Source organism: Tasmannia lanceolata, unplaced genomic scaffold (genome assembly GCF_043159265.1).
Source record: "Tasmannia lanceolata isolate RefF3 unplaced genomic scaffold, GAP_Taslan_0.1 ptg000003l, whole genome shotgun sequence".
Lineage (NCBI taxonomy): Eukaryota > Viridiplantae > Streptophyta > Magnoliopsida > Canellales > Winteraceae > Tasmannia > Tasmannia lanceolata.
Genome location: NW_027518680.1, coordinates 23,446,102 through 23,471,478, shown reverse-complemented (window position 1 = coordinate 23,471,478; position 25,377 = coordinate 23,446,102). Strand labels below are relative to the sequence as shown.

The window sequence follows — 25,377 nt, the reverse complement described above, 5'->3', positions numbered from 1 at the left end:
TTGTATGCTTGTTGAGTTATCTTTACAGGTATATGACATGGTTGTGTTCTCAACCGTGTATACGGTTTGGGGGCGTGACAATTGTGATGCGAAAGGTGGGAACCTTCCTATCCTCCATTTATGTTGTTTACTAGCGGTGGTAATAAAGAAGGCTCTAATGGAAATGGGAATGTCACATCCAAAATAGAATACCTAATAAGAAAACCCCTATGAACTTTGGAAAAAGAGAAAACCCAACTTAAGTTATCTTAAAGTTTGGGGTTGTGGACCCATTGTTCAGGTACCCAAACCTAAGAAACGAAAGTTAGGTAAAAAGGGCATTGAATGCATATTCTTAGGATATGCAAACCATAGTAAAGCTGATAGGTTCTTAGTTATAGAACCAAATGAACTAATAGACATAAAAACAATTATAGAATCTAGGGATACCACCTTCTTTGAAAATAGGTTTTCTTCCATTCCTAGATTAATGGATCCAAACCCACCTTTAGAATTTTCATTAGAGCCTCAAGAGGAAACTAATGAGGTACTTAATGAGATTAGAAGAAGTAAAAGAGACAGAAGAGAAAAGAATTATGGTCTTGATTTTGTCATTTACCTAGTTGAATGGTCACGAGATGTGGTCTTTACTTCAACTATGATAGATGTAAACATAGAGCCTGATCCAAAAACCTATGAAGAAGCCATTAAATCTCAAGATGCATCATTTTGGAAAGAGGCCATCAATGACGAAATGGATTCCATGGGTAATAAAACTTGAAAATTAGTTGATTTACCCCCTGGATCTAAACCCATAGGTTGTAAAAGGATCTTTAAGAAGAAGATGAAAGTTGATGGAATTATAGAAAAGTTTAAGGCAAGATTAGTTACCAAAGGATTTACACAAAAAGCTGGTTTAGATTACATTGACACTTATGCCCCAGTTTCTAGGATATCCACCATGTTAGTCGTAATTGCTCTTGCATCGATACACAAATTTCACATTCACTAAATGAATGTTAAAACAACATTCTTGAATGATGAACTTGATGAAAAAGTGTATATGGATCAACCTGAAGGCTTTATTATGCCTGGTCAAGAGCATAAAGTATGTAAATTAGTTAAGTCATTATATGGGCTTAAAAAAGCCCCTAAACAGTCTCATGAGAGATTTGATAAGGTCTTAGTGTCGAATGGTTTCAAGATACATTAGTCAGATAAGTGTGTATATAGTAAGTATAAAAATGGCAAAGGTGTTATAATTTGCTTATATGTAGATGACATGCTAATCTTTGGTACTGATATGGATAATATTATAAGTACTAAAGAATTACTATCATCTAAGTTTGACATGAAAGATATGAGTGTTGCAGATGTGATATTAGGTATTAGAATAATAAGGAAAGATAATAAGCTTATTCTTACCCAATCACATTATATAGATAAATTTTTTAGAAAAATTAATCACTTGGATTGAACACCAGTTTCAACACATTTTGATTCAAATATCAGTTTGTATCCTAATTCAGGAAGGGCTATATCCCAATTAGAGTATGCTAGTATCATAGGTAGTTTAATGTATGCTATGACATGTACTAGACCTGACATTGCATTCTCACTAGGAAAACTAAGTAGGTCTACCAATAATCATTGGAATGTCACATATTGGATTCTTAAATATCTAAAAGGCAATATAGACTATGGATTGTCTTATAGTGGGTATTCAGGTGTATTAGAAGGATAAACAAATGCTGGTTAGTTAACTGAGCATGTTGGTCATTCATCAACGAGTGGATGGATATTCACTCTTGATGTGGGAGCTATCTTCTGGGCTTCTAAGAAGCAGACTTAAATAACTACTTCCACCATAGAAGCAGACTTTATTGCATTGGCCTCTTATTGTAAAGAGGTGGAATGGCTAAGGAATTTACTATCAGAATTCTTATTTGGCATAAACCTATGCCATCGGTATATGTGCATTGTGATAATCAGGCCACACTATTGAGGGCATATAATCATGTGTACAATGATAAGTCCAGGCATACTGGACTTAGACATAGAGTTATCAGGCAATTACTTACTGATGGAGTAGTAACTATAGATTTTGTGAGATCAAGCCAGAATTTGATTGATTCCTTAACAAAAGGTCTTGCAAGAGATTTGTTGTTAAAAACATTAATGGGGATGGGTCTAAAGCCAACAAATTATGATCACCAATGAAGGAAAGTCAACTCAACGCTTCAAGAGACATCAAGTCTTGAGTTCAATGAGCCCAAGCACATCATATGGAGTGTCTGCAAGAACTATAAATTATATAAATGTCATCCCAAAGGGAAGTGCTTGGTACCTGTAATGTGCAACGGAGGAGATTGAGCATATGAGCTCTTAATAGGCTTGTAATAAAGTTGTTAGGGTGTTATAGTTACAGGGGCATGCTTTAGCCTACCTAAGTGAGTGTGGAAGTGGTGTCGCTTCCTATAAGACTTGGCTAGTCCCTAGAGCACTCATGAAACTGAGATACAGATACATAGCCAATACACGTGTCCGTTTATAAGAATCACCCAAGGAGATGGATTTCTTATGTGTAAAACGTATCTGGATGGCCATATAGTATAGCTAGTTTAAAGACGCATCTACTATGTTATTCTGGTAAATGGTGATACCTTCATTTATGCATAAGAGTTCCAAGTATGATGAGACCAGTTTTTTATTTTGAAAATGGTGGGGGATTGTTGGATTTTGATTTTCAAAATCATGTTTTGAGTCAAAATAGAGTATTTGGAAAAGATTTTGTAAAAGTGTTTTGGAAAAGAAAAACTTTTCTTTCCAAAAAACTTACTTTCTGTATAGAGTGTGGAAGTGTAGTGCAAAACCATAGCCCTACGTGGAGAAAGAAAGAGATGGGCTAATATAGCTTTACACACATCTCTTCTTTGTTTCATTGCATTGGCTCTTAGCCAAGGGTGGAACCACGGGACAGTGCAACGCACTGTCTGCACATGTCCGCGCGGCATGGGCAATGAGCTATAGGGTTCTAATGGCGACTTTTTAGGCACACTTTGTACTTCTCACAACGCATCGTCGTAAGGAGTAATTGGAGCACTAGAATTGTTCAGATTTGATCTGGACGGACAGCATTAGATTTTTTCAAATTTGATCTGGACCGTCCGATCAGAGTTGCTGCAATCGGTCGGGCCGAATGACCGAATAGTTCGGTCGGGTTGGGCCATGGGTTCGGTCCAGTGTGCTTCAACGGCTAGTGCTCGAGCGGGTGCGACCTGGACCGTCTGATCGTAGGGTAACAGCTGGTGGATGAGGACCGTTGGGTTGTATCCCATTGTCCCAACGGTCAAGAGCCTAAAGGGTGCGATCCGCACCGTGGATGGTTGACCTAGCTGTTACGGAATTGGAAGGGGTTTTTATACAAGCCAACAGTCACCCAAGGATTGATCTGAATCGTAGAATCACGGATGGGCGTGATCTAACGGCCAGCAATTAATCTGCTGTGGAAAGGTGCTCTGTAGTAGGGCTGCAAATGAGCCGAGCCGAGCCGAGCCGAGCTTTGGGGTGTTCGGGCTCGGCTCGTTTAGTTTTTATGAAGGCTCGTGTTTGGTTCGGCTCGTTTAGTTTTCGAAAAAGCTCGGCTCGGCTCGCACTACAAGAAACCGTTGGTGCATATGCGAATGAATGTCGGTGTAACTTACACCGACACTTTCAGTGAGCGTTGATGATACTACCGTGCCTAAAGGTATTTACCGACATTTCTTTCTAATGAATGTCACCTGGAATTTATATGCAGCAATGTTTAGATAATGAATGTCGGTAACTAGTACCAATTAGGGACGATTTTACTGAACGTCGGTGAAGGACCGCCGGTGAAATGCAAGTTTCTTGTAGTGTCGTGAAATGTTCGAGAAAGCTCGGCTCTGGCTCGGTGCGTTAAGTGGAACGAACCGGGCTTAAGCTCAGCTCGTCTCAAGAATGATAAAAACATACATCTGTGGGATTTGAACCCAAGCCCCCTCTAAATCCAACACCTTAACCACTTAGCCAAACTTTCATTTATGATAAACAACCTATATTCTTTTATTTTATATATAAAAAACAAACATAATCCAAGCTTTAAAGCTCGCTTGGCTTGGCTCGTTTATGTACCGAGCCTAAAAGCTCACGAGCTTTTCCGCGCTGAACTATACAAAGCTCAAGTTCAGCTCGTTTATTTGGTGAGCCTAATTTTTGGGCTCGGGTTTGATTAGTTTAGTAAACGAACGAGCCCGAGCCGAGCTTTTAACGAGCCGAACCCAAACATGTTCACGAGCCGGCTTGGTTCATGTGCAGCCCTACTCTGAAGAGGTGTATTTCAAACAGAAGAGTCACCAAAGACTATAAAAACAGTAGAAAACACCCATTCGATAAATAATTTGAAAATCTACTTTGGCAGGCCCAACTGCTGATTCGAGAAGCATTTTTTACACTTTTGCATTCTATTAAATCCCCCTACAAACGTTTTATTTACTGTTTTTCGAAGTTGTTTTCAAGTGTACTGTTATTCTGCAGAAACAGTCACTTGGGTCTCACATACTTGACAAATTAAGGGTAATTCAGGTTTGATGCCGTTTAGTGCAGAGCGTACGTCATCAAGCAATTGGTGTGAAACCAGGCTTCATTGTATCTAGGAGGTGAATTCGTGATCCCAACACTATTGGTGTGGGTGAATATTGACTTAAGGAAAGAGTTTACGCGCCTTAAAGCATCTTTGTTCATTTTGTTCAACATTCACTGATAGGTTTTTTTTTTTTTTTTGAACAATGAGAGGCCGCAGTTGTGGAGTCTGCCTGTAACGGACCGAAATCCAAATTTCGAGGCAGTGGGAATCTGGTGATGTGGGATTTATACTCTCTGACATTTCAACACCCAAACAACTTTCTTTATAATTCATCATAATTCAAATCATAGAAAAGGTTTTGTTGACAACCCTCCCTCACCGCTGTTATTCCAAAGTCTCAATTGTATGCGAGCAATTCATCCATTTTCTATGATTAGCTGGCCGTATAAATTACACGACCAAGTCATTTTTTATATGTCAATCCTCGGTCATTTTTAATATGTCAAAAGCTCGAGCCTTTTGACTATGATTAGGACTTTGGTGCTGTGTTTAATGTTTTGGAGACAAAAAAACTCAGTGAAGAGAGAGAGAGCTAGGGAGGGTGCAACTTAGGTGGGGCTCAACCTAATTTTGGTCGGGTTGGATTGGCTTTTCCTCTTGTTAAGGTTGGAAAAGTCCCACTCGGCTGAATTTTGGGGTGGGTGTGTTTGGTTACACAAAAGCTAGGATGGTTGAGGGGTTTTGCTTGGCATATGGTTGCAACGTTAGCAAAACCCAATATAGCATTGAAATCCAAGACTACCAGTTATGACCCGACCTGCACTTGATCCTGTCCCCACGCTAACCCTGTCATCACCCGCACCCCCATGTCCCTCTAATTTTATCATCATTTTATTACGAATTGAACCCAACCCGACCTAACTTGAATAGTAGGGGTGTAAACGAGCCGAGCCGAGCCGAGCTTGGCCAGGCTCGGCTCGTTAAGCTCAAAAGCTCGGCTCAGGCTTGGCTTGGCTTGGGCTCGAACCAGGCTCGGCTCGGTCAGGCTCGGCCAGGCTCACGAGCCTTACCGAGCTCGGGTTATATTAAGTTCACACCCCTCATCTTCCCTGGACAGCCCTATCTAGTGTAATTTGACTACTTTTTTTACACTATGGGGGTGGTCCAAGTAACAAATGGGGTTCCAAAAATGAAGTGACATATTTTGCCTCCCCCTTTCACTCCCTGGATAACCCTTTTAGTGTATATATTAATATATAATATATATATTTAAATATATTAAATTCTTAACGAGCCTTAATGAGCCGAGCCGAGCCTGGCCTAAATCGGGCTCGGCTCGGCTCGGCTCGTTAAGGATTCAAACTGAGCTCGAGCCGAGCTTTTTTCGAGTCGAGCTCGAGCGAGCTTCCGAGCCCGAGCCAAAATTGATACCCTTATTGAATAGATTTGACTTTTTTGTATGCTTTTTTTATTTTTGTCCTTATCATCTAAGAAATTATATGATGCCCTACCGTCGAGTGACGTGAAGGTGGTACCTCAAAAGTACCACCCTTGATATTTGATCCAACAACAGCCTCTTAAAAAGTGGGCTGCTGTTGGATCCAATATCAAGGGGCTACCGTTTTGACGGTACTTAATTGAAGGTCGGGCATCATATAAAAACTCCCCCAAATCTAACCTGATCTGATTTGGAAAATTGGGTTAGACAGGTTAACTTAGGGTTGAGAGATTTAAGGCGGGTTAGGTTAGGGTTAGTTAGAGTTAGTTAGGGTTAACCCTTCTAAACCCGAAGCTGGGGTCGGGCAGGTTAAGGTTAAGGTCACCTTTGGTAGGATTAGGGAAGGCCTCAACCAACCCAACCCAACCCAACCCGAGTTGTACTCCTAGATAAAGCACTAGTGCAAGCTGGTGTCTAGACGGGTCGGTTGTAACATGGTTTTTCCATAGATGCTTTACTGGTGGAGGTTTGGAGATGCAAAGAGTATTCACCAACTGGTGTCTAGAAGGTCAGCATCTACCAAAATAAAGAGCAATTTCAAGTCGTCGTCGTTGTCAACCCGGGGACCCGCGCCCACCTCCCGCCAAAACTGTCTCATTTTGTCTGTATTCCTTGTTGAGATTGCGTTGAGTTTAGCATCGACATTTGCAATTTTTTTTGTTTTCATATACCAGGAGACTTTTCTTATTGGTTGCTTAGAAATAGTGTTTTATTTATACAGAGTCATAGTTTCTCTTAAAAAAGAAAAATGAAGTGTACGGTAGACACCATAGTATGATCCAAGCCATCTATTTGATGGGCATAACATAAATACGTTGTGCCCCTCCAAAATCATTTCCACATGATGATGGCAACCCCAAATTAATTGTTGGGCCCACCAACCACTCATGGTGGAGAGAGAGAGGGTAAGAGAGAGCGGTTTGGAGGAGGAGTAGTACCGGCTGTAGAGTGTAGACTAGCAATGGCATTTTATCCAGGAAGAGGGGGGGGATATGACTGCCATTTAAATAAATTAATTGTTGGTACGACCGTTGACGTTGGAGAGTAATTAATTGTTTGTCCGCTGACTTGAGGTAAAGTTAACATAAAAACACCGCATTCTACCCCAGCCTTTTCCTTTGTACGAAAATGTCGAGGGTGATCTGTTCCAACTGTGGGCGTCTTCTGGAGGCCCCTCCCTTCGTCAGTTCCATCCGTTGCATCTACTGTCGTGCTATAACCCCGATCCCCCATCGCCGGAACAATGCCCCTCGTCGCCCTTTCCCAAATCTCCATCCCCATCCACCTCGCCCTCCCCCTACCCCTCCCCCTCCTCCTCCCCCCCGACGTCCCCATCCCCCTCCCCATCCACCTCGCCCTTCCCCTCCCCCTCCCCCCCGACATCCCCATCCCCATCCCCATCCACCTCGCCCTCCCCCTCCCCCTCCCCCTCCCCCCCGACGTCCCCATCCCCATCCCCATCCACCTCCCCCTCCCCCTCCCCCTCCCCCCCGACGTCCCCATCCCCATCCCCATCATAACCAAAGGGCCAGAGTGTTCAATTACCAGGAATTAGACACGGCGACTCATGGGTTCTCACGCAGTAACCGCCTAGGGGAAGGGGCTTTTGGGGTTGTCTATAGAGGACGGTTAGCAAATGGTATACAAGTGGCAGTCAAAAAGCTGAAACCCGGTATAGGACACGTCGATCGTGAGTTCCGATCAGAGGTTGTGATTATTAGCCAGGCGCATAACAGACATGTGGTTTCATTAGTTGGATACTGCATGGGTCAAGGACAGAGGATTCTTGTTTTTGAGTTTGTTCCTAACGGCTCACTCAGGTCCCATTTGCATGGTAAGCCGAGTTTTCTTACAATACTAAGATTCACAAGTCTATTAATGGATGCTTCATACATTTTTTTAATTACACAATCAAATTCTTTCTCATCTTTGAAAAATTGATTGATGGTTGAATCAAATTCTTCCTCTTATAGAAGGAAGACTTCTTAAAACAATTGTCTGGAAACTGCTCAATAGAGTTTCGAGCTCTGATTTTGATCTTGGGTTCTTGTAGGTAGTGGGGGACAAAACATGAATTGGTCCAAAAGAGTAAGAGTTGCTGTGGGTTCTGCAGAAGGACTGGCATATTTACATGAGGAATGTAAGTTCTCCCTTTCTAGTTCTTTTCCCGTATTGATCTATTTAGTTGCAAACTATAATTGAAGTTTTCTTATTGAAATGTGTCGAGGCATTGGTCCTTGTTCTTAGGGATATTTTTAATTTGTAGGTCCAACAAAGATTATTCATCGTGATATCAAGCCAGACAATATTCTTCTTGATAATCACTGGGAACCAAAGGTAGGATTCATATCTCTGCTTGTCTCCTAAAATATATGGTATTGATCTAGCATGCTGATTTGGTTTATGATGTAAAGCAATTTGCAGAATATTGAGTTTTCCACTCACAATTGAAGCTGAATTAGAATGGACATGCAGGTAAATGTAATGCACTCTAGGGGAAATCACAAACAAGTAACATCCTGCTTTGAAATTATTTAATTTTGGTTTTGAATAGGGCAAGTCCACAAACTATAGTCGAATGTTCACTTCTTTCAAAAACTAAGTCCAAACTGCAACTCATTTTTCTTCAAATTTTGACAATACCGAGCCTTATACAAGTAACAAGACATCTATTGAATAATCCTCCGGTTGTTCATCTTTGTTCATAGTTTTATTCATGATAGGAAAAACAATCTTTGGCATATGCCTTTTTATAAACAGAGATTAAGCAGTCCTATTACTTCTTTATAGTAGGATCAAAGGAAAGTCGAGAATAGTACTTTGTGGTTCTGCATTTCAAATGGGAATGCCTTCACTCTGACTCTCAAGCTACAATCAATTCCTTCAACTCAGAGGCCATGAAGCTTGGCTCTAACTACATGCAATTATGAATGTGTAGTTTCTACTTTCTTGAAGGCTGAAGGTCTACCTCTTGCGAAAGCCCTAAATCAGTAGGCTTTCAAGCCTTCGGTTCAGGCTTTCCTTCACTCAACTGAATCCAAGGACTCCATAATGAGTTGCCAGTCATTTATTTCAGTTCAGCTTGAAAATAAATATCAAATGCTAATTTCAGTAGGATTGACTAAATGTCCTTCCGATGCAATCAAATCAGCTCAAAACTTTAATAGAACAACCATTAGTGGGTTCTATCTCTGGTCTGGACCATATTGATATCCACTACAGTCCATGTCCGGAGTACTTTCAACAATCGGCACTTTTTTTAGGAATTGAAAGAAAATAATGGAGTGCTTCTTTATTTGATTGCTTCGAGGAAATCGAAGGGTAGGAAAATTTACAGAGACCTCAATTGAATATGAGTAACATTGATAAAATTGACACTGAATTAATAAACATTCACAAATAGGGTTGAAATTCATCAAGATAATTTCCAATCATTGTTGGACAAAAGGAACTCACCAAATTTCTTCAAGAAAAATAAAATCCTAACATGAAGAAAGGATGGGCAAAAAGCTTCAGGCAAGAAGGAAGGATAGCTTAATATCTCCTTCTAAGCATTGTACTCCTTGCAAAAGAGAGTCTGACCACCTCAGTTGGGCATTTCGAGCTCCCAAATGAAATTTCTAATCCAATTCTCCCAATTTCAAAAGTCCCCAAAAGATGGAAGACTCATATTTATACTAATCCTAATATGGTAAAGACAAACATAACCTTCCCTAAGGTTATTTAGCACGCACGCATGCGCGCACGCGCGCGCGCGCACACACACACACACCTTGTTACTTATGAATGACAAAACAAATATTCTCCCCTACAACAAATAGTGCCCACACTCTTTGGCCGGGACCCACTCTACGTCAGTTTACCAGTTATTCACGAAATAACCGTATCTTGAAATTTCTTATGTTCATAGCTTTCTTTTGATTGTCAAATTGGGTTGTAAAGTTCATTAAAAAAATGAAGTCTTTTCCAAAAAATTAGTTAAAAGTGCTTGTTGCATTGGCCATTCAATGACAAAGTAAGGGCAGTTTTATAGTTTTTCATTTGCTGAGCTTTTATTTCTATGGTTCCTCTAATGAACTGAAGTCATGCAGATTGCTGATTTTGGCATTGCAAAGATTTTACCTAATGGCAACACCCACATTGATGTTACTCGAGTAATTGGAACTCCCGGGTAAGATAACCCATTTCAGTTTCATGAAAACCGTGCCCTTTTCATTTGTTATACTTTTGACTTATTTGAGGTCATGACCCGATTGTATTGATTTATTGCTAGATTGTGTTAAACTCGGCAGAACCTGTGATGCGGGAAACTTATAGTGGCTAACAAAAAGGATTGGAAAAGTATGCCTTCTGAATATTTTTGGTTTAGGAATAATGAAAATTAAACTATTGTACTGATGGAACAGGAAACATGATTCAGATAATGAATGAAGTCCTATGACAAAACTAGAACAAGAAATCTTATAGCAGGTAAAGTATTTAGATTCGTATAAAAAAATAGGGAAGATTTCACCTTTCAAATAAATAGAGGTAATATTAATGAAACAGAACATCTTAAATGACTAAGAAGATTTTAGGTTGCAAAAGTACAGGTACGATTCATGAAAAAGAACTAGGAATGAATAGAATTCAGAGTACATATTGGAGCAAAATCAAGAATCAGATATTAAGAATTTTCCAATAACAGAAATCAAGATTCGGTGATTGATGCAGCCACATCTCTTTTTTTTCAGCAATTTAAACCGAAAAGCCAGCACAAGGGAAAATTAGGAGACCATGATTTTTTTCCTGGTGGTTATCAATATCGTAAGAGCAAATTAGTTATGATAATCTAATAGATATTTTAGGAGTTTTGTATTTATTATTTCGTATATTTTAGAGTCCTTTGGTTAAGAGTTATAATAGTTTAGAAAGTCTATTTTTAATAGGATCCTTTAAGAGTCCGTATTTTAGAAAGTATGTTTTTATTAGGTTTCTTTATGAAACCTTTCTTTGTACTTAGGATGCCTACATGTAATGTGACTTTCTTTGTACTTAGGATGCCTACATGTAATGTGACTCTTACCTTTATAAAAGGATTAAGAGGACGGGAGGTGGGAAAATTAATTGAATTTTTTATGACACGTTTTGCAGCATTGTGTTATTTTCTCTTCTAGCTACGGCTTCACAAAAGAAACGTATATTAGAGTTGTGGTTATTGGAATCTTCGATTGCAATCCTTCTTGCTTTCGTTCGTGCTAATTTGGTATCATGGCTGGTAGGCATGATCGAAGTATCCGTGTTGAGGCTCCTCATCATGATCACAAAATCGATGAAGCCAGAGACTTAAGGAGACAAGTCCAACTAGGGGTGCAACTCGGGTCGGGTTGGGGCCAACCCGACCCGATCCTAAACCCGAAGATGCCCAACCCAACCCAACCCGCATGGCTTTTTTATGAACCTGAACCCAACTTGAACCCGACTCAAGTTGAAGGAAAAAAAACCCGACTTCTTCTTCTGCTCGACATGGTTCACTGTTCCCACTGTAAAGCAGTGAAGAATATTGCAGAAGAAATATTGAAAAATCTTTTGATAGAAGTTGCATATAATTCAAGAAAGAAGAAGAAGATGAATCCAGTGATGAAGATGAAAGTGTCTCAATAAAAGAAGGATATTAATGTAAATGAGAAAAAGACTGGTTTCTTTTCTCAAAAGGCAAGACTAATTAATGCAAGCACGCTTCCATAAAAAAAACAAGTTCTCTCGAAAAAAGAAAGAAATCATTAATTGAAAACATAATAAAATATTAAATAACAGTCAATGTGCTTACGCATTCTTAGATTTCTTACCCAAAAAGATTGATTTTGCCTTGGGTTTTGCAATCTGTGCTTTGTTGCTAAAATAGTATAGTAAAAATAGCATTCTTAGCTTTCTAACTAAACACATAGTACTAAAATACTGATTTTAACTAGGGTTATGAATCCAGTCGGGTTGCCGACACATCAACCCTAACCCGACCCAAAATTTTGTCAGGTTCCTTTTATCCAACCCGAACCTAACCCGACCCGAGCAAAGCCCAACCTAACCAGAGAAAAAAGAGGGTTGACCCGTCTGGTTCAGGTTGAGCTTGACCCAATTTACATTCCTAAGTCCAACAAGTTAAGAAATGTGTAGCGCGTTTCGAAACTCGAAGTGGCCATGACAATTATCTCACCTCAGAAGATGTTAACCCTTATTATCATCGTGCTCTGTTGGGTGGGCCGGGTGATAGGGGATTTCAAGATTGATTCGGTTCTAATAAGCCCTACCGTGATATTAATATGTGCTTTAAGTGTTTGGGTGTCGGTCATGTAGTGGAAGAGAGCCCAATCCAAAGTTACATAATTTTGGTTGAAGAATTTGAGGTCTTGGTCGAATTGAATGTTCTAAATGAACAGTCGTGTTATGAAGACTACAATGATGATGAGGGTGACAAGATCACTTGGAATGATCGTGGTGAGGTGTTGCTTACTTGGCATACTACGAATAATCTTATCATTGATAGTGGGTGTTGCGATGATGTAGTGACACAAGAGATGGTTGTTGTGTGCTATGAAACCATGAATAAAGAAGCAAAAGAAATTGGATCGACGGCATGGAGATAGAAGTGGAGAATAAATGGCAAAATACTAATTTTATTTCTTTGTCAATTTTTGCTGATCATTTTTTTAGATCATACATTGAAGCCTATAATGGAGGTTTATGAATTCGATCCAGTTCAAGGTCGAGAAAGATCATCTTTTTATCTTAGAGATTATGTAGAAGAGTTTGATTCTTCTGAGTTTCAAATGATTATTATTCTTCGATACATCAAAATTCGAGGAAGAGTTTTTTGGAATAATGGGAAAATGATGATGGAAAATATTAGTGAGAAAGTGCACTCTTCGAAGATTCAAATTCGTGGATGGATTTTCTTAAACTCGAGGAGTCTGATGCAACAACAGCTCTTCTTTTTTTTTTTTTTTGCAATTTGAAGCTGAAAAGTCAACACAAGGGAAAATTTGGAGATCATGATTTTTTCCTAGTTGCTATCCCTATCGTAAGAGCAAATTAGTTATGATAATCTAATAGATATTTTAGGCCTCTTATCTTTATTTCTTCATATATTTTAGTGTCCTTACTGGTTAAGAGTCATAGCATTTTAGAAACTCTATTTTTACTAGGATTCCTTAAGAGTCAGCATTTTAGAAAGTATGTTTTTATTAGATTTCTTTCAGGATATTTCCTTGACAGTTAAGATGCCTACGTGTAATGTGACTTTTACCTTTATAAAAGGATTAAGTGGACGTGAGGTGGGGGAATTAATTGAATTTTTTATGACACATTTTTCAGACTTATGTTATTTTATCTTCTAGTTACAGTTTCACAAAAAGAACTGTAGATTAGATTGTGTTCTTCGATTGCGATTCTTCTTCCTTCCGCTCGCACTAGTCATTCATATGAAAGTCCTTCAATTAGATTAATATCAAGAGACTTTGCTTATCGATTTTGAAACTAGCAGGACTAATTCAATCTTGAAATAATTTTAGATTTTAGAAAACTACAGTTAGTTTCAAAAAACAGTAACATATGGAAAAATGAATTGAATTTGAATATCGATAAAATGTGTTTAGAAAGCTGAAAAATATATTTAAGAGAATGGAAACTATATAAAATTGGAGAGAAATTTGTAATAACTTAAAAGGTTTTATGAAATTATAGATTACTAAAGAGGAATAAAGAAATTTCACCCCCCAAACCCCACAACGGAAATTTCACCCCATGATCTTCTTATCTAGCTGCAAATGTCTCTCTCGCATTAATCCACTTTCAAACGGTTTTATTCTACAATTGGCGACGAGAGAGAGAGAGAGAGAGAGAGAGAGAGAGAGAGAGAGAGAGAGAGAGAGAGAGAGAGAGAGATTACCTAAATCTTAGGGGCCTCTTAGATACGCGGAGAAACCTAAATTGATTCTTCAACCCGTAACAATGAGAGAAAGTTTTGCAAAAGATCCCTGTAACTTTGGGATGCTGTGATTTTGCCTAAAAGGGGCAAAGATTTACCATAAGCCCATTTTGCCCCCCTTTATGAAGATTAGGAATTTAAAAGGGAGGCAAAGAGCAGTTTTGACATTTTTTTATTGGTGAATTTCGACATTTTCAAATGCCTTTGTACGTTTCTTCTAGAATTATCGGGGCCGGGTGGAGGGAGGGATTGCCGCCCCTCCTTCCGTCCTTGAGTGGAGTTCAAGCTTTAGTGGGAGTCTTTAAGTTGCTTCATTTAAAGAGGTGAATGGCTTTTTCCATTAAAAAAAAGATGTGAATGGCTTTTAAACTTTATGATATGGATCAATAATACTTTTGAGAGCTTGCAGCACACCTCTAGCTGTGTGGATTCACGGTGTTTTGTTCTATGTGGATTCCTAGAGACTCCTAAAGGTGGGTTCTTTCGGTAACCCAGCCTGATTCAAAGTTTGCAAAGGTGATCAGGTCAAATTTTGGTTAAGCTTGTCGCCTCTACCATCCCCTTCCCAAATTAAAATCACGCTGCAAATTTTCAATTCTTAGAGTTGCCTTCACTAGAACTTTGAAGAGCGACATGAAGTAGACTGCCATATTAGCAAGGGCTGCTTTAATCAGGGTGATCCGGCCACCCAACAAAATGTATTTTTTCTTCCATGTTGCTAATTTCCGCTCAATTCTTTCTATAACTGGGTCCCATTGAGCTACTAAAGGAATCCCAAACCCCAAAGGCAATCCAAGGTGTGTGATAGGGAATAGGCTTGCTTCACATCCTATAGACTTCGTACACTTTTGCACCACCTCCTCGTCCACATTGATTCTTGCCAGCTTGCTTTTGCCAAAGTTAATTTTCAGACCTGAGATTAGCTCAAGCCATCTGAAGATGCGTCTAACATAAGCTACAATTGATTCCTCATTCTTAATAAATACCAGGGCATCATCTGCAAATTGGAGATGTGTTATTTCTTCACCATCGGATCCCGCTTTCAATCCATGTATAAGACCTTGGTTCCTTGCCTTAGAGATCGTCAAGCTCAAAGCTTCCACCACCATTATGAACAAGTATGGGGCTAATGGGTCACCCTAGGGCAAGCCTCTCGAACTTCTAAAATATGCCTCCTCCGATCCATTAATTAAGATGGAGAAGTTGTTCGTTGTTACCACTGCCTTAGACCATTTTTTCCATCGAAACTCAAATCTCATATGGCTTTGAATTTCATCTAGTACTTCCCAATCAATGTGACCATAAGCTTTTTCGATGTCGACGTTGAGTATCAGACAATCCTTTTTATCTCGATTGACAGAGTTGATGACCTCATTGGCGATCAACACTCCATCAAGAATCTGCCTTGAATCAACGAAGGCCCCTTGAAATTGTGATATGATGCTACCCATTACAGTTTTCAACCCTCTAGCCAGAATCTTCGATATAATTTTTGCCAAGCTGTGGACAAGGCTTATCGGGCGGAAGTCATTAATTCCAATAATACCTTCTTTCTTTGGAATGAGGGCTATAAATGTTGATTTTCCCTCTTCACTGATGATGCCTCTATCTTGAAACTACAAAATGAAATCCATAGTATCATCTTTATTACACTCCAATACTTCTGGAAGAAAGCCATAGGAAAACCATCTGGGGCCTGGTGCATTGTCATTTTGCATCGAGAAAATTGCATTTTCCACCTCCTCTTCCGAAAAGTCCCTGTCCAACGAGGTTCTTTGGGCCTAGCTAATGGTTCAGAACTGTAAGCCTTCTATCTTTGGGTGCCATAGGACACTCTTTGTATACAGGGTAATGTAGTATTTGATTATCTTTTCTTTGATTTCATCCACATTTTCCACTAACTAATCACCATCTTTTATACAATTGACTGTATTGGTTCTCCTTCCGATATTTGCCATATAGTGAAAAAACTTTGAATTTTTATTACCTTCTTTCAGCCATACAGCTTCTCCATCTTATCTCTTCTCTTCGAAGGATTTCCTCATGCTCTTCTACTAGGCCCAAACGAACAATTTTTTCTTCGTTTGTGAGGATGCCATTCTCCTCTCTTCCTTCAAGGGCCTTCAAGGTTGCCAACACTTCCTCCTTCCTTCTTCGGTTTTCTTCATCGTAAGTTTTTTACCACTCCTTGATCTTTGTTTTAAAATCTTTTAATTTTTTGCATAAGACAAATCCTTTCCAGCCTTCCACTTGGATGTCATCCCACCATGTTATCAACTTGTCCTCGAACTCCGGAGAATCACATAGGTCCAGATCGAATTTAAAGGGGCGTGGGCCTCATGAGAAATTCGATATTTCTAGTAGAAGGAGGTTATGATCGGATAATGGTTTAGGTAGGGCTCGTTGATCTATCTTTGAGAAATGCTCCTCCCATTCATGCGAGATAATAATACGATCCAAGCGACTCATAGTCAATCGGGTTTGTTTGTTGGACCAAGTGAACTTTGCACCTTCCAGGTGGAGGTCAATCAGTTCATTTTCAAGGATAAAGTTTGAGAGGTTTCTCATATTAGTCGTAATTCTTCCCGGTCTGTTTTTCATAAGGGAACCGAATTGTATTGAAATCACCCCCACTATCCAAGCTCCCTGCCACTGACTACGAATGAGTTGTAACTCCAGCCATAGTTCTTTTCTCTCCCTAGCCTTGACTAGACCATAAACCATTGTCAGCACCCACCTTCCCCCCCAAGTAGCCGAGCCGAACAAGATGGAAACTGTGAATCTGCCAATGAAATAGTCTTTCTTTACAAATAATCCCTCCTTCTAGCTAGATTACTGTGATTCCCCCTGCTGTGCCCACCGCCTCTTTTGAAACCCACTCTCTATGGCTTCTACCCCACAACTTGTTGATAAGATTATCTGTAACTCCCATAATTTTTTATTCCACTGTTGCATTAAGGTCTAGTTTTCATGCGAATGAATGGAGATGTATTATTCATAGAGATCGGGATTGACATGTTGAAAATCCACAGTTGCGACCCATGTAATGTTAGATTGTGGAAAACCCTTCCATTTCATCAAGAACTTGTGATAGCCACCATACCTTGTATAAATGATCAGATCATGTTGCACATCTTCGAATTTTTTTGATATATTATGTACAATAGACAACCATATGCTTTGTTCACTATCACCTTCATCAGTATAATGGCCTTGATAAATAATCAAGTCCTCTACAGTGAAGACATTACTACCACCTATATCCTTAGGAAAATCTAGTACATACGCATTATGGCAAATCTTCTTTAGGATTTTAGGAGCACATGCCCTCCTTGAGTGTAGCTTATGAAATTTTCTTTTGAGAAATCTTTTTGGGCCTAATATGCGCCATCGCCATATCTCTTGCAAACTTCACGAAGTGTTTTTGTGTACCATCATGTGCCTTGTAAGATTCATTACTTATAGAAATCTTCAGCACTCAACAACCAGTGGCAAGGCTGGTCGGCAATTTTTCTCAGGCTAAAATTGCTCCATGGCAGGACAATGATTCAGGCAACTGTTGGAAGATGTAAGATGGTAGTAGGGGACCCATGGGGCCCTTGCTACCCATACAGAAACCAACAGCCACAGGGAAATGGTTTTGTGTTCAAGGCAGGAGGATTCACATGAGGTTCTCTCGGGAGGCTGAGTAAGGGGCATGGGTCCCACGAGGAGGTACCCATATAGAGGGGGTTCCATGACGAGCATTTAGTGGGCTCTGCCATTCTTGATCGTTGAGGGTGTGAGATCTTAGATCTAGTGGAGAAGGGTGGGACTAGGGGTTGTAGGTGTGAAGGGTTATTAACTTGGCCTTTTGAGAAGTGGAGTAGTACTCCAGTGGCACATGCTAAGCCATCCATGAGCTCTTAGTCTAGAACTCTAGATGAATAGGAAGGAGTTTTGGATTTGTTGAATGGAATTTGGTGTAGAGATCTTGTGAGATTTCTCTAGGGAAGGGGGAATAGTCTCGCCTTGGTCACGATGGACTCCATGACAGCTCCATATGCTTGGCCCCCAAATCTCCAAGGTCATAGAATGATTGATAGCATGAAGTTAGAAGAATTGTAGAATTTTGTTAAATATCACATGCTAGAAATGCGTAGGGTCATGGACCTCTCTTTATTCGTCTTGGAAAGGGAAGCCGGAGCCTTCTTCGTTTTCATTGAGCTACGAGATTAGTGAGCTTCTCCTATAGTGAGAAGTTGTTCAAACTCTCACTCGAAGCGGGAGATGGTGAGATTGTAATTTAATGTTAAGTATGAGGGGCATCTGGAAATAGGTATGTTGAAGGAACGAGGGTAAGGGTGGGCTGGCTTTCTAGTCTTCTCCTTCAAAGATTCTCAAGTTGAATATTAGGGGTCTGGGTTCTCAAACCAAATAAGCCAATGTGAAGAAAGTTTCACCGAGGAACAAACCGTGTATCTTCTTCCTTTAGTAAACTCATGTGATAGGTTTTTCGTTGTCCGTTCTTAGAGAAATTCGCTTCTTCCCGCATTTTGGCTTTTTTGTTTATGATCCAGATGGGGTTATTGTGGCCTTGGATTTTGATAAAAATTTTCCTTCTTGTTGAAAGTATGGGACTTTCTTGGTGACAACTATCCTGAGAAAGGATATCAGAGTACAAGAAGTTGGCTTTCTTAGCTGTTAATTGCCCATTTGATAGCTCCCTTGGAGTAATCTGTGGCCTAATCTCTCCCATTATGGATAGCTGGTAGATCCCTTAGTGTCTCAGGGTGGATTTAATACTACTCGATTCTTTGGTTAAAGAACTGGTAGCACCAAGATTACTACAAACATGATTTCTTTCTGAGTTCTTTAGTATGAATGAGCTGGTTGATCACACTATTTCTATAGCACAATTCCATTGAGAATGGAACCAAAATAAGAGTAGATTAGATAGATTTCTTATTTGCTCCCAATGTAGTGTGGCATTTCTAGGAATTATTCAAATCCCTCTCCCCAGACATCTTGGATCATCAACCCATTCTCCTCGATCCTTTGCTTGGGAATGTCCCCTTTCCACTTTGAGCTTGCATGGTTGGAAAGCCCCAATCTGAAACTAAAGCCGAGAGTGGTAGTTATCCATTCATTGATCTAGTTCTTGTGAACCTAGACTAGATTAGAAACTTTTTTCAAGGCTAAAGTTTGGTGAGGTGGAGCAAACGAAGCGACTTTCTATGCTAGAGAGCATTAGTGAGACCTGTTAGCTATCCTCGGATGAACTTCGGGGCAGATCATAACTCCTTGAAGACCATAACTATGCCCTTTTACAAGGGGAACTTAAATGGAAATAATGATCATAATCGAAATGTTTGGCTGAGGATGATACAAATGCCTACTTACACAGTATTGCTAGTGTGACGGGATGAGCAAATAGATACCTCACTCTAAACATAAGTGGATTCATAGTCAATGACTTGATCACCATCTCTTCAAATACTATCTCTTTCTTCAAAGAGTTGTATTCCACGTAAAATCGAACTCCCATATTTGGAGGATATTAATTTTGACTACTTGGATGAGTTGGCCCTGATGGTTCTATGAGGACATGTCCTCCCTCTTTTCTTTAAAGAGAGATAAAGCCTCTGGTCAGATGGCTTATATAACTCTCAGGTTTTTTGGGAATTGATGAATGGGGATATTTAGTGTTCAATTAGTTCTATCATGCTAAAAGAGTTGGGAAAAGTATGGGAGTCACATTCATTACTCTGACCCCTAAGGGGCATGAGACGGACACGGTTGGTGAGTTTTTTAGATCGGTCTAGTAGGAGTTTAAACTTCTCACTAAAATTCTTGTGCATCAGCTTCCGAGGGTACTAAGAGTCATCATATCTACTACTCAAAGTGCCTTCATTAGGGGCACACAGATTATCGATGGTATCTTTCTAGCCAATGAGTACATGGACTAGTGTGAGTGTGTTCTCTGTAAAATTGACACAGAAATGGCCTATGGAAGAGTGGAATGAGTTTGTTTGGAGTATCGCATTAGAATAATGGGATTCTAAGAGAGTTGGAGAGGATGGATGAAATTTTCCATCTCTAGTACGTTGATGACATACTGATCTTTTACTGCCCAGAGAGGTGGAAGATTAGAAACCTCAAGCCTGTGATAAGATGCTATGAAGCCATATTGGGGAAACAAAATAGTTTTTCTAAGTTGGTGGTCATGAGAGTTTGCATGATCACAATATCAATGAATTTTTTACTATTTTTTTATTACAAGTATGAATTAATTTGTAATACTTGGAATTCCCATTGTGTGTCGACAAATGACTCCTGGATCTGGTATCCGACAGTAGAAGAAAACTTCTCCTTGGAAGAAAAGGTCTCTCTCTCTCTCTCTCTGTGATAGAATTACTCTTATAAAGGCAATGCTTGCTAATCTCACCTTCCATTACTTGTCGGTCTTTCATTGGCTTGTGTTGGTGATCAAGAGAATCGAACAACTCTATAGGAAATTTCCATGGAATGAGAATGAGTTAAATAGGAAATACCACTTAGTTCATTGGGATGAGATTTGCAAACCAATTAAATAAGAGAGCTTGGCTTCTAGAAGATTAAGGCTGATGAATACGGTTCTTGCCATAATGTAGTTGTGGAAATTTTCTGAGGAGAGGTATAGTATTTGGAGGATGGTGATTGAGTATAAATATCGATCCAACTTTGGGGTTTGATGTCTAAGGACAATTACAGGTTGCAAGGAGTTTCAGTTTTGTGCGGCATTTGAAATTTTAGGCGTCCTTTCTAGGAGGGTATTAGGTTCAGAGGTGGCAATCGAGAGAAGATATGATTTTTGATGGATGAAGGGTGTGGATGCAGGCCTTTGAAACTTAATTTTCCCCATCTCTTTGGGATGGCTACTGTGCAAGATATTATTGCACTAAAATCTTTTAGCAAAATTTAAAAGAAAGTGGAGTGAAATGTTAGATTTCATAGGAATTTGTTCGACTAAGAAGTGGATCAAGGTGCCTCTCTCCGTAGTAATATCAATTTAATTTATATTTGGAGACATGGCAATCAACTCAACTAAGCCTTTTTTCAAAACCAGTTGGGGTAGGCTAATGAATCCTTTAGAAAATTTTCATGATGAAGGAGAAAGAATCTACCCGGCTCAAATTAAATAAGTCTAATCCTAACACTAGTTGGGTTCATCTACATGGATCATTTTCTTCCATTCTCTCCTATCCAAGGTCATGTTCTTTGTCATGTTCCTAGCTATCAAGTCTTTCCTCACTGTTTCTACCCAAGTTGTTTTCGGTATGCCCCTACCTCTTTTTACTCCATCAACTTGGCACAAGTCACCTCTTCTTACTGGAGAATCCAGAGGCCTACATTGGATATGTCCAAACCATCTTAAGCGATGCTCTCTCATGATCTTCTCCTCAATTGGTGCCACCCCCACTTTTTTATGAATGTCTTCATTTTTAATTTTATCTAACCTCGTGTGGCCGCACATCCATCTAAGCATTCACATCTCTGCTACACTCATCTTATGCACATGCTGCTTCTTGTTCGCCCAAAATTCTAAGCCGTACAACATGGACGGCCTCACATTTGTCTTATAAAACTTTCTCTTCAACTTGGTAGGGATTTTACGGTCGCACAAAACTCCTGAGGAAAGCTTCCACCTCAACTAACCCGCTTTTATTCTATGGTTAACATCCTCTTCAATCTCTCTTTCGTTATGTAGAATTGAACCAATATAGCGAAAGATATTCCTCTTAGATACCTCCTATCCAGTCATATTTACTACATCCTCGTCCCGCCTCCTTACATTGCTAAAGTTGCACTCCATATACTCTATCTTAGTCCTTCTCAGTCTAAAATCTTTGGATTCCAAAGTAGTTCTCCATAACTCTGACTTAACATTTACTCATGCTTTGGTTTCGTCAATTAATACTATGTCATCTGCAAAAAACATACACCATGGCACCTCATCCTGGATACCCTAAGTTCATCCATAACTAGCGTAAAAAGATAAGGGCTTGGAGCTGATCCTTGGTGCAGTCCTATTGTAATTGGAAAATCACTAGACGTGCCATCCGTGGTTCTGACACTAGTTATTGCTCCATCGTACATATCCTTAATCAAATCAACATCTTTAGTAGGCACTTTTTTCCTTTCAAGGACCCACCACATAATACTCCTGGGAACCCTATCATACGCTTTCTCCAAATCAATGACAACCATATGAAGGTCCTTTTTATTTTCTCTAAATCTCTCCATTAACCACCTAATTAAGAAGATAGCTTCCATAGTCGATCTTTCGGGCATGAAGCCAAACTGATTCTCTGACACCTTAGTCTCTTTTCTTAGTCTATGATCAATTACCCTCTCCAAAAGCTTCATGGCGTGACTCATTAGCTTAATTCCCCGGTAATTATTGCAACTTTGAATTCTTACAAATAGGTACTAATGTACTCTTCCTCCACTCATCAGGCATCTTCTTAGTCTTCAAAATATTATTAAATAATCTAGTTAACAAAACCAAACCCACATCATCCAACCATCTCCAAGTCTCAATAGGAGAATTTGGAGATGAGATCCAATCAGAAGGTTATTTGTTTCTTCCTTCTATTCACAGTTACTCGGTCAGGATCACCCGTCTCTTGCAAGGAAATCTTGAGTTTCCATGACCCCATAGAGAATCAAGGCCTTCTATTGGTCAATATTTTTGGACAAAATTCTCACTATTGATCATCTTCGTCACTAACCTAAAATAATTGTCAATCACTGCTCTGGGTATTGTTGATACTGAGTTGGTTGACCACCTCTTGATTTATTTAAGTTGTCAGTACTCCATCTTTGTTCTTTTTAGTGTTTGTTAGGTTACTTGAGGTCATATTACTTATCTTTGTGAGGCTTACGATTTCACTCAGTGGTCTTCTTTGAGAGGTAGAACCCTTTGTCATCTTACTTTTGTTGCTGTAATTTGGTTCGTTTTGAAGGAAAATCCTTTCTACATTGACCCCATGCTTAGATACTATCTGATAACTACTTTCTATAATTCTTAGAATGAAGTCTTGTCGAGCAGTTGCAGGAGGGAGCACCCTAGCCCCAGGTGGGAAGCTCCAGGATTTCTAAGTTGAATTTTGATGGCTCGAGCCTCGACAGTATGGGTTTGGCTACCATCGGAGGTATCATTAGGGGTCCTACGAGATAAATTAGGTGGTCCTTCTCAAGGACCATTGGCAAGAAAGACTCTAAGGAGGCGACGTGCAAGATCCTCTTTGTGATATTCACTTTTTCATCAGAACTTACTTCATCACCTTATCATTTAGGGTGATTCCTTGAAAATCAGTAGATGGTTGAGAGATAGTTTTAAATATCTGTCGAGATTCACGGATGAAATTGAGGAGATCTATGTCAAGATTGAGAGTCATGATATCAGCTAGAAGGGAAGCTTATAGGTTTACTCATTCCGGTGTTACTAGAGATGCAGTTTTGATTTTTTTTTTTCATTCAACCTGAAGACCTTGTATTTTTTGCTTTGCCTTTTTCTATTCTATACTATTTCCTTTCTATGTTGAGCAAACATTTCTGCATTATTTCTAGCTTAGGCCAAGTCAATTGGTTGCCTTGGAGGAATTCCTATCGCAACTGCGAATGGACTCTGGCCTGTATTAGATTAATCAAACTATTTTCAACAAACTCATTAATAGATAGAATCTAATCCCAATTACTCGCATACTCTCCAACCACGCATCACAATAGATTTCCCACACTCCTATTTGCCACTTCAGTTTGCCAATCTGTTTGTGGATGAATGGCATTGAAATAATAAATCTTGGTGTTCATAATCTTCAACAAAGTCTTCCAAAAATAACTTTTTACTTTTACATCACTATAAAAAAATAGCTATAGAAAGATCATGTAGATGAATAACCGCTTTAAAGAATAGCTGGGCAATATGCATAACATCAAAATATGTCTATGACAACAAGATGGAATCATGCCTCTTCAACATCTTCAGTAGTTCCAAAACAAAGACAATAAACAAGGCTTTCCATGACGTACTAGGTATCAAGAAAGGAGTATACAAATATAACCCTGTGTTTTGCTTCATCCCTTTTGCTAAGTAACAATTATGACATTTCTGAATATTTTAAGAAATTTCTCTATTTTATCGATTAAAAAATACGTACCATGGATAAATAATCATGTTAGTTGTGTATATGACTCCAAGTTCACAATCACTTGCATACTCCGATTTGTTCTAATCTAACTCAATGACTATGAATGTTATAGTAGTTAAAAGTTAAGGCAGTCTATGTAAATGCATACACGACCTTGTTCTCTACTCCATATGTGCGTCAATTCAATGTGAACTCTAGAAGATAACTATCCCTTTTGGCATGATAAGCTCCCAATTTCTTTTGTGAGCTAAAAATACTTTAATGTCTCATGGTTTGAATAGAGAACAACTCCTTACTGACCAAATAATGTTGCTAGTTTTGAAGAGTCTGTATGACTACATAAAACTCCAAGTCATAAGTAGAGTATTGCTACTGGATTCGATCAGCTTCTCACTGTAGTTAACTACTGGATGTGCTTCTTGACTTAGTATTGGCTTCCAACATCTTTGAAATTGGGCAACTGTGGCACATTTGTTTTGGTCATTTGCTTTTTGATTTTTTTAAAGGCTTTGATAGATGATTTGTTTGTAGAAAAAACCGAGAAATACGTCAAAAAATAAGTATCAAACACGATTTGTAGCAAAAACACTGAGAAAGGATTCAAAGAAACACAATCACACAAGCAGAAACACAAGACTTACATGGTTCGACAGTGTGCCTACGTCCAAGGGAGAAGAGTTTCACTATTTCGGTTTAGGATTACCAATTCTTCTCGGCCAAGAAAACTCAAAGATATCTTCTTGTAAACTTAGTACATGGCCTATATATCAGTGTCACAACAAAATAATTATTGAAACATCCTTTAGCGTAAAACTGAAAATTAAATTTCCCTTCTGGGGCGCTGCCTCAAAAACCCCCGCAGAGGCACACAAATATATCTATTAGGGTACTATATAATGCCAGAATACAAGGCATATGCACAAACATGGTCCATGCAAATTGTCCCTTCTTCGTACACACTATAATTGGAGCCATAACAATGTTGCAGTAACTGTAGTTCTGAATGAACCTCATGGATTGTAGTAGGAAATTACCTGTCTAGAATAGCCTTAACTTTATCTAAATATACTTCAATACCACGTGAAGTCACCACAAATCCAAGAAAGATAACGCTTGTAGTCATGAATGAACACTTCTTCAAGTTGATGTAGAGCTT

The 25,377-nt window shown here is 39.3% G+C and overlaps 1 protein-coding gene across 1 annotated transcript in view; it reads left to right on the top strand.

Moving 5' to 3' along the window:
- The first annotated feature begins 469 nt into the window (after positions 1–469).
- The window catches only part of LOC143867936 (proline-rich receptor-like protein kinase PERK2), a 44,170-nt gene continuing 19,262 nt past the window's right edge, over positions 470–25,377 (top strand). The window contains exons 1-5 of the mRNA XM_077376150.1: positions 470–746; positions 1,257–1,364; positions 8,137–8,223; positions 8,350–8,420; positions 10,175–10,254. Coding sequence (XP_077232265.1) covers positions 470–746; positions 1,257–1,364; positions 8,137–8,223; positions 8,350–8,420; positions 10,175–10,254 — 623 coding nt within the window. The remainder of the gene's footprint in view (positions 747–1,256; positions 1,365–8,136; positions 8,224–8,349; positions 8,421–10,174; positions 10,255–25,377) is intronic.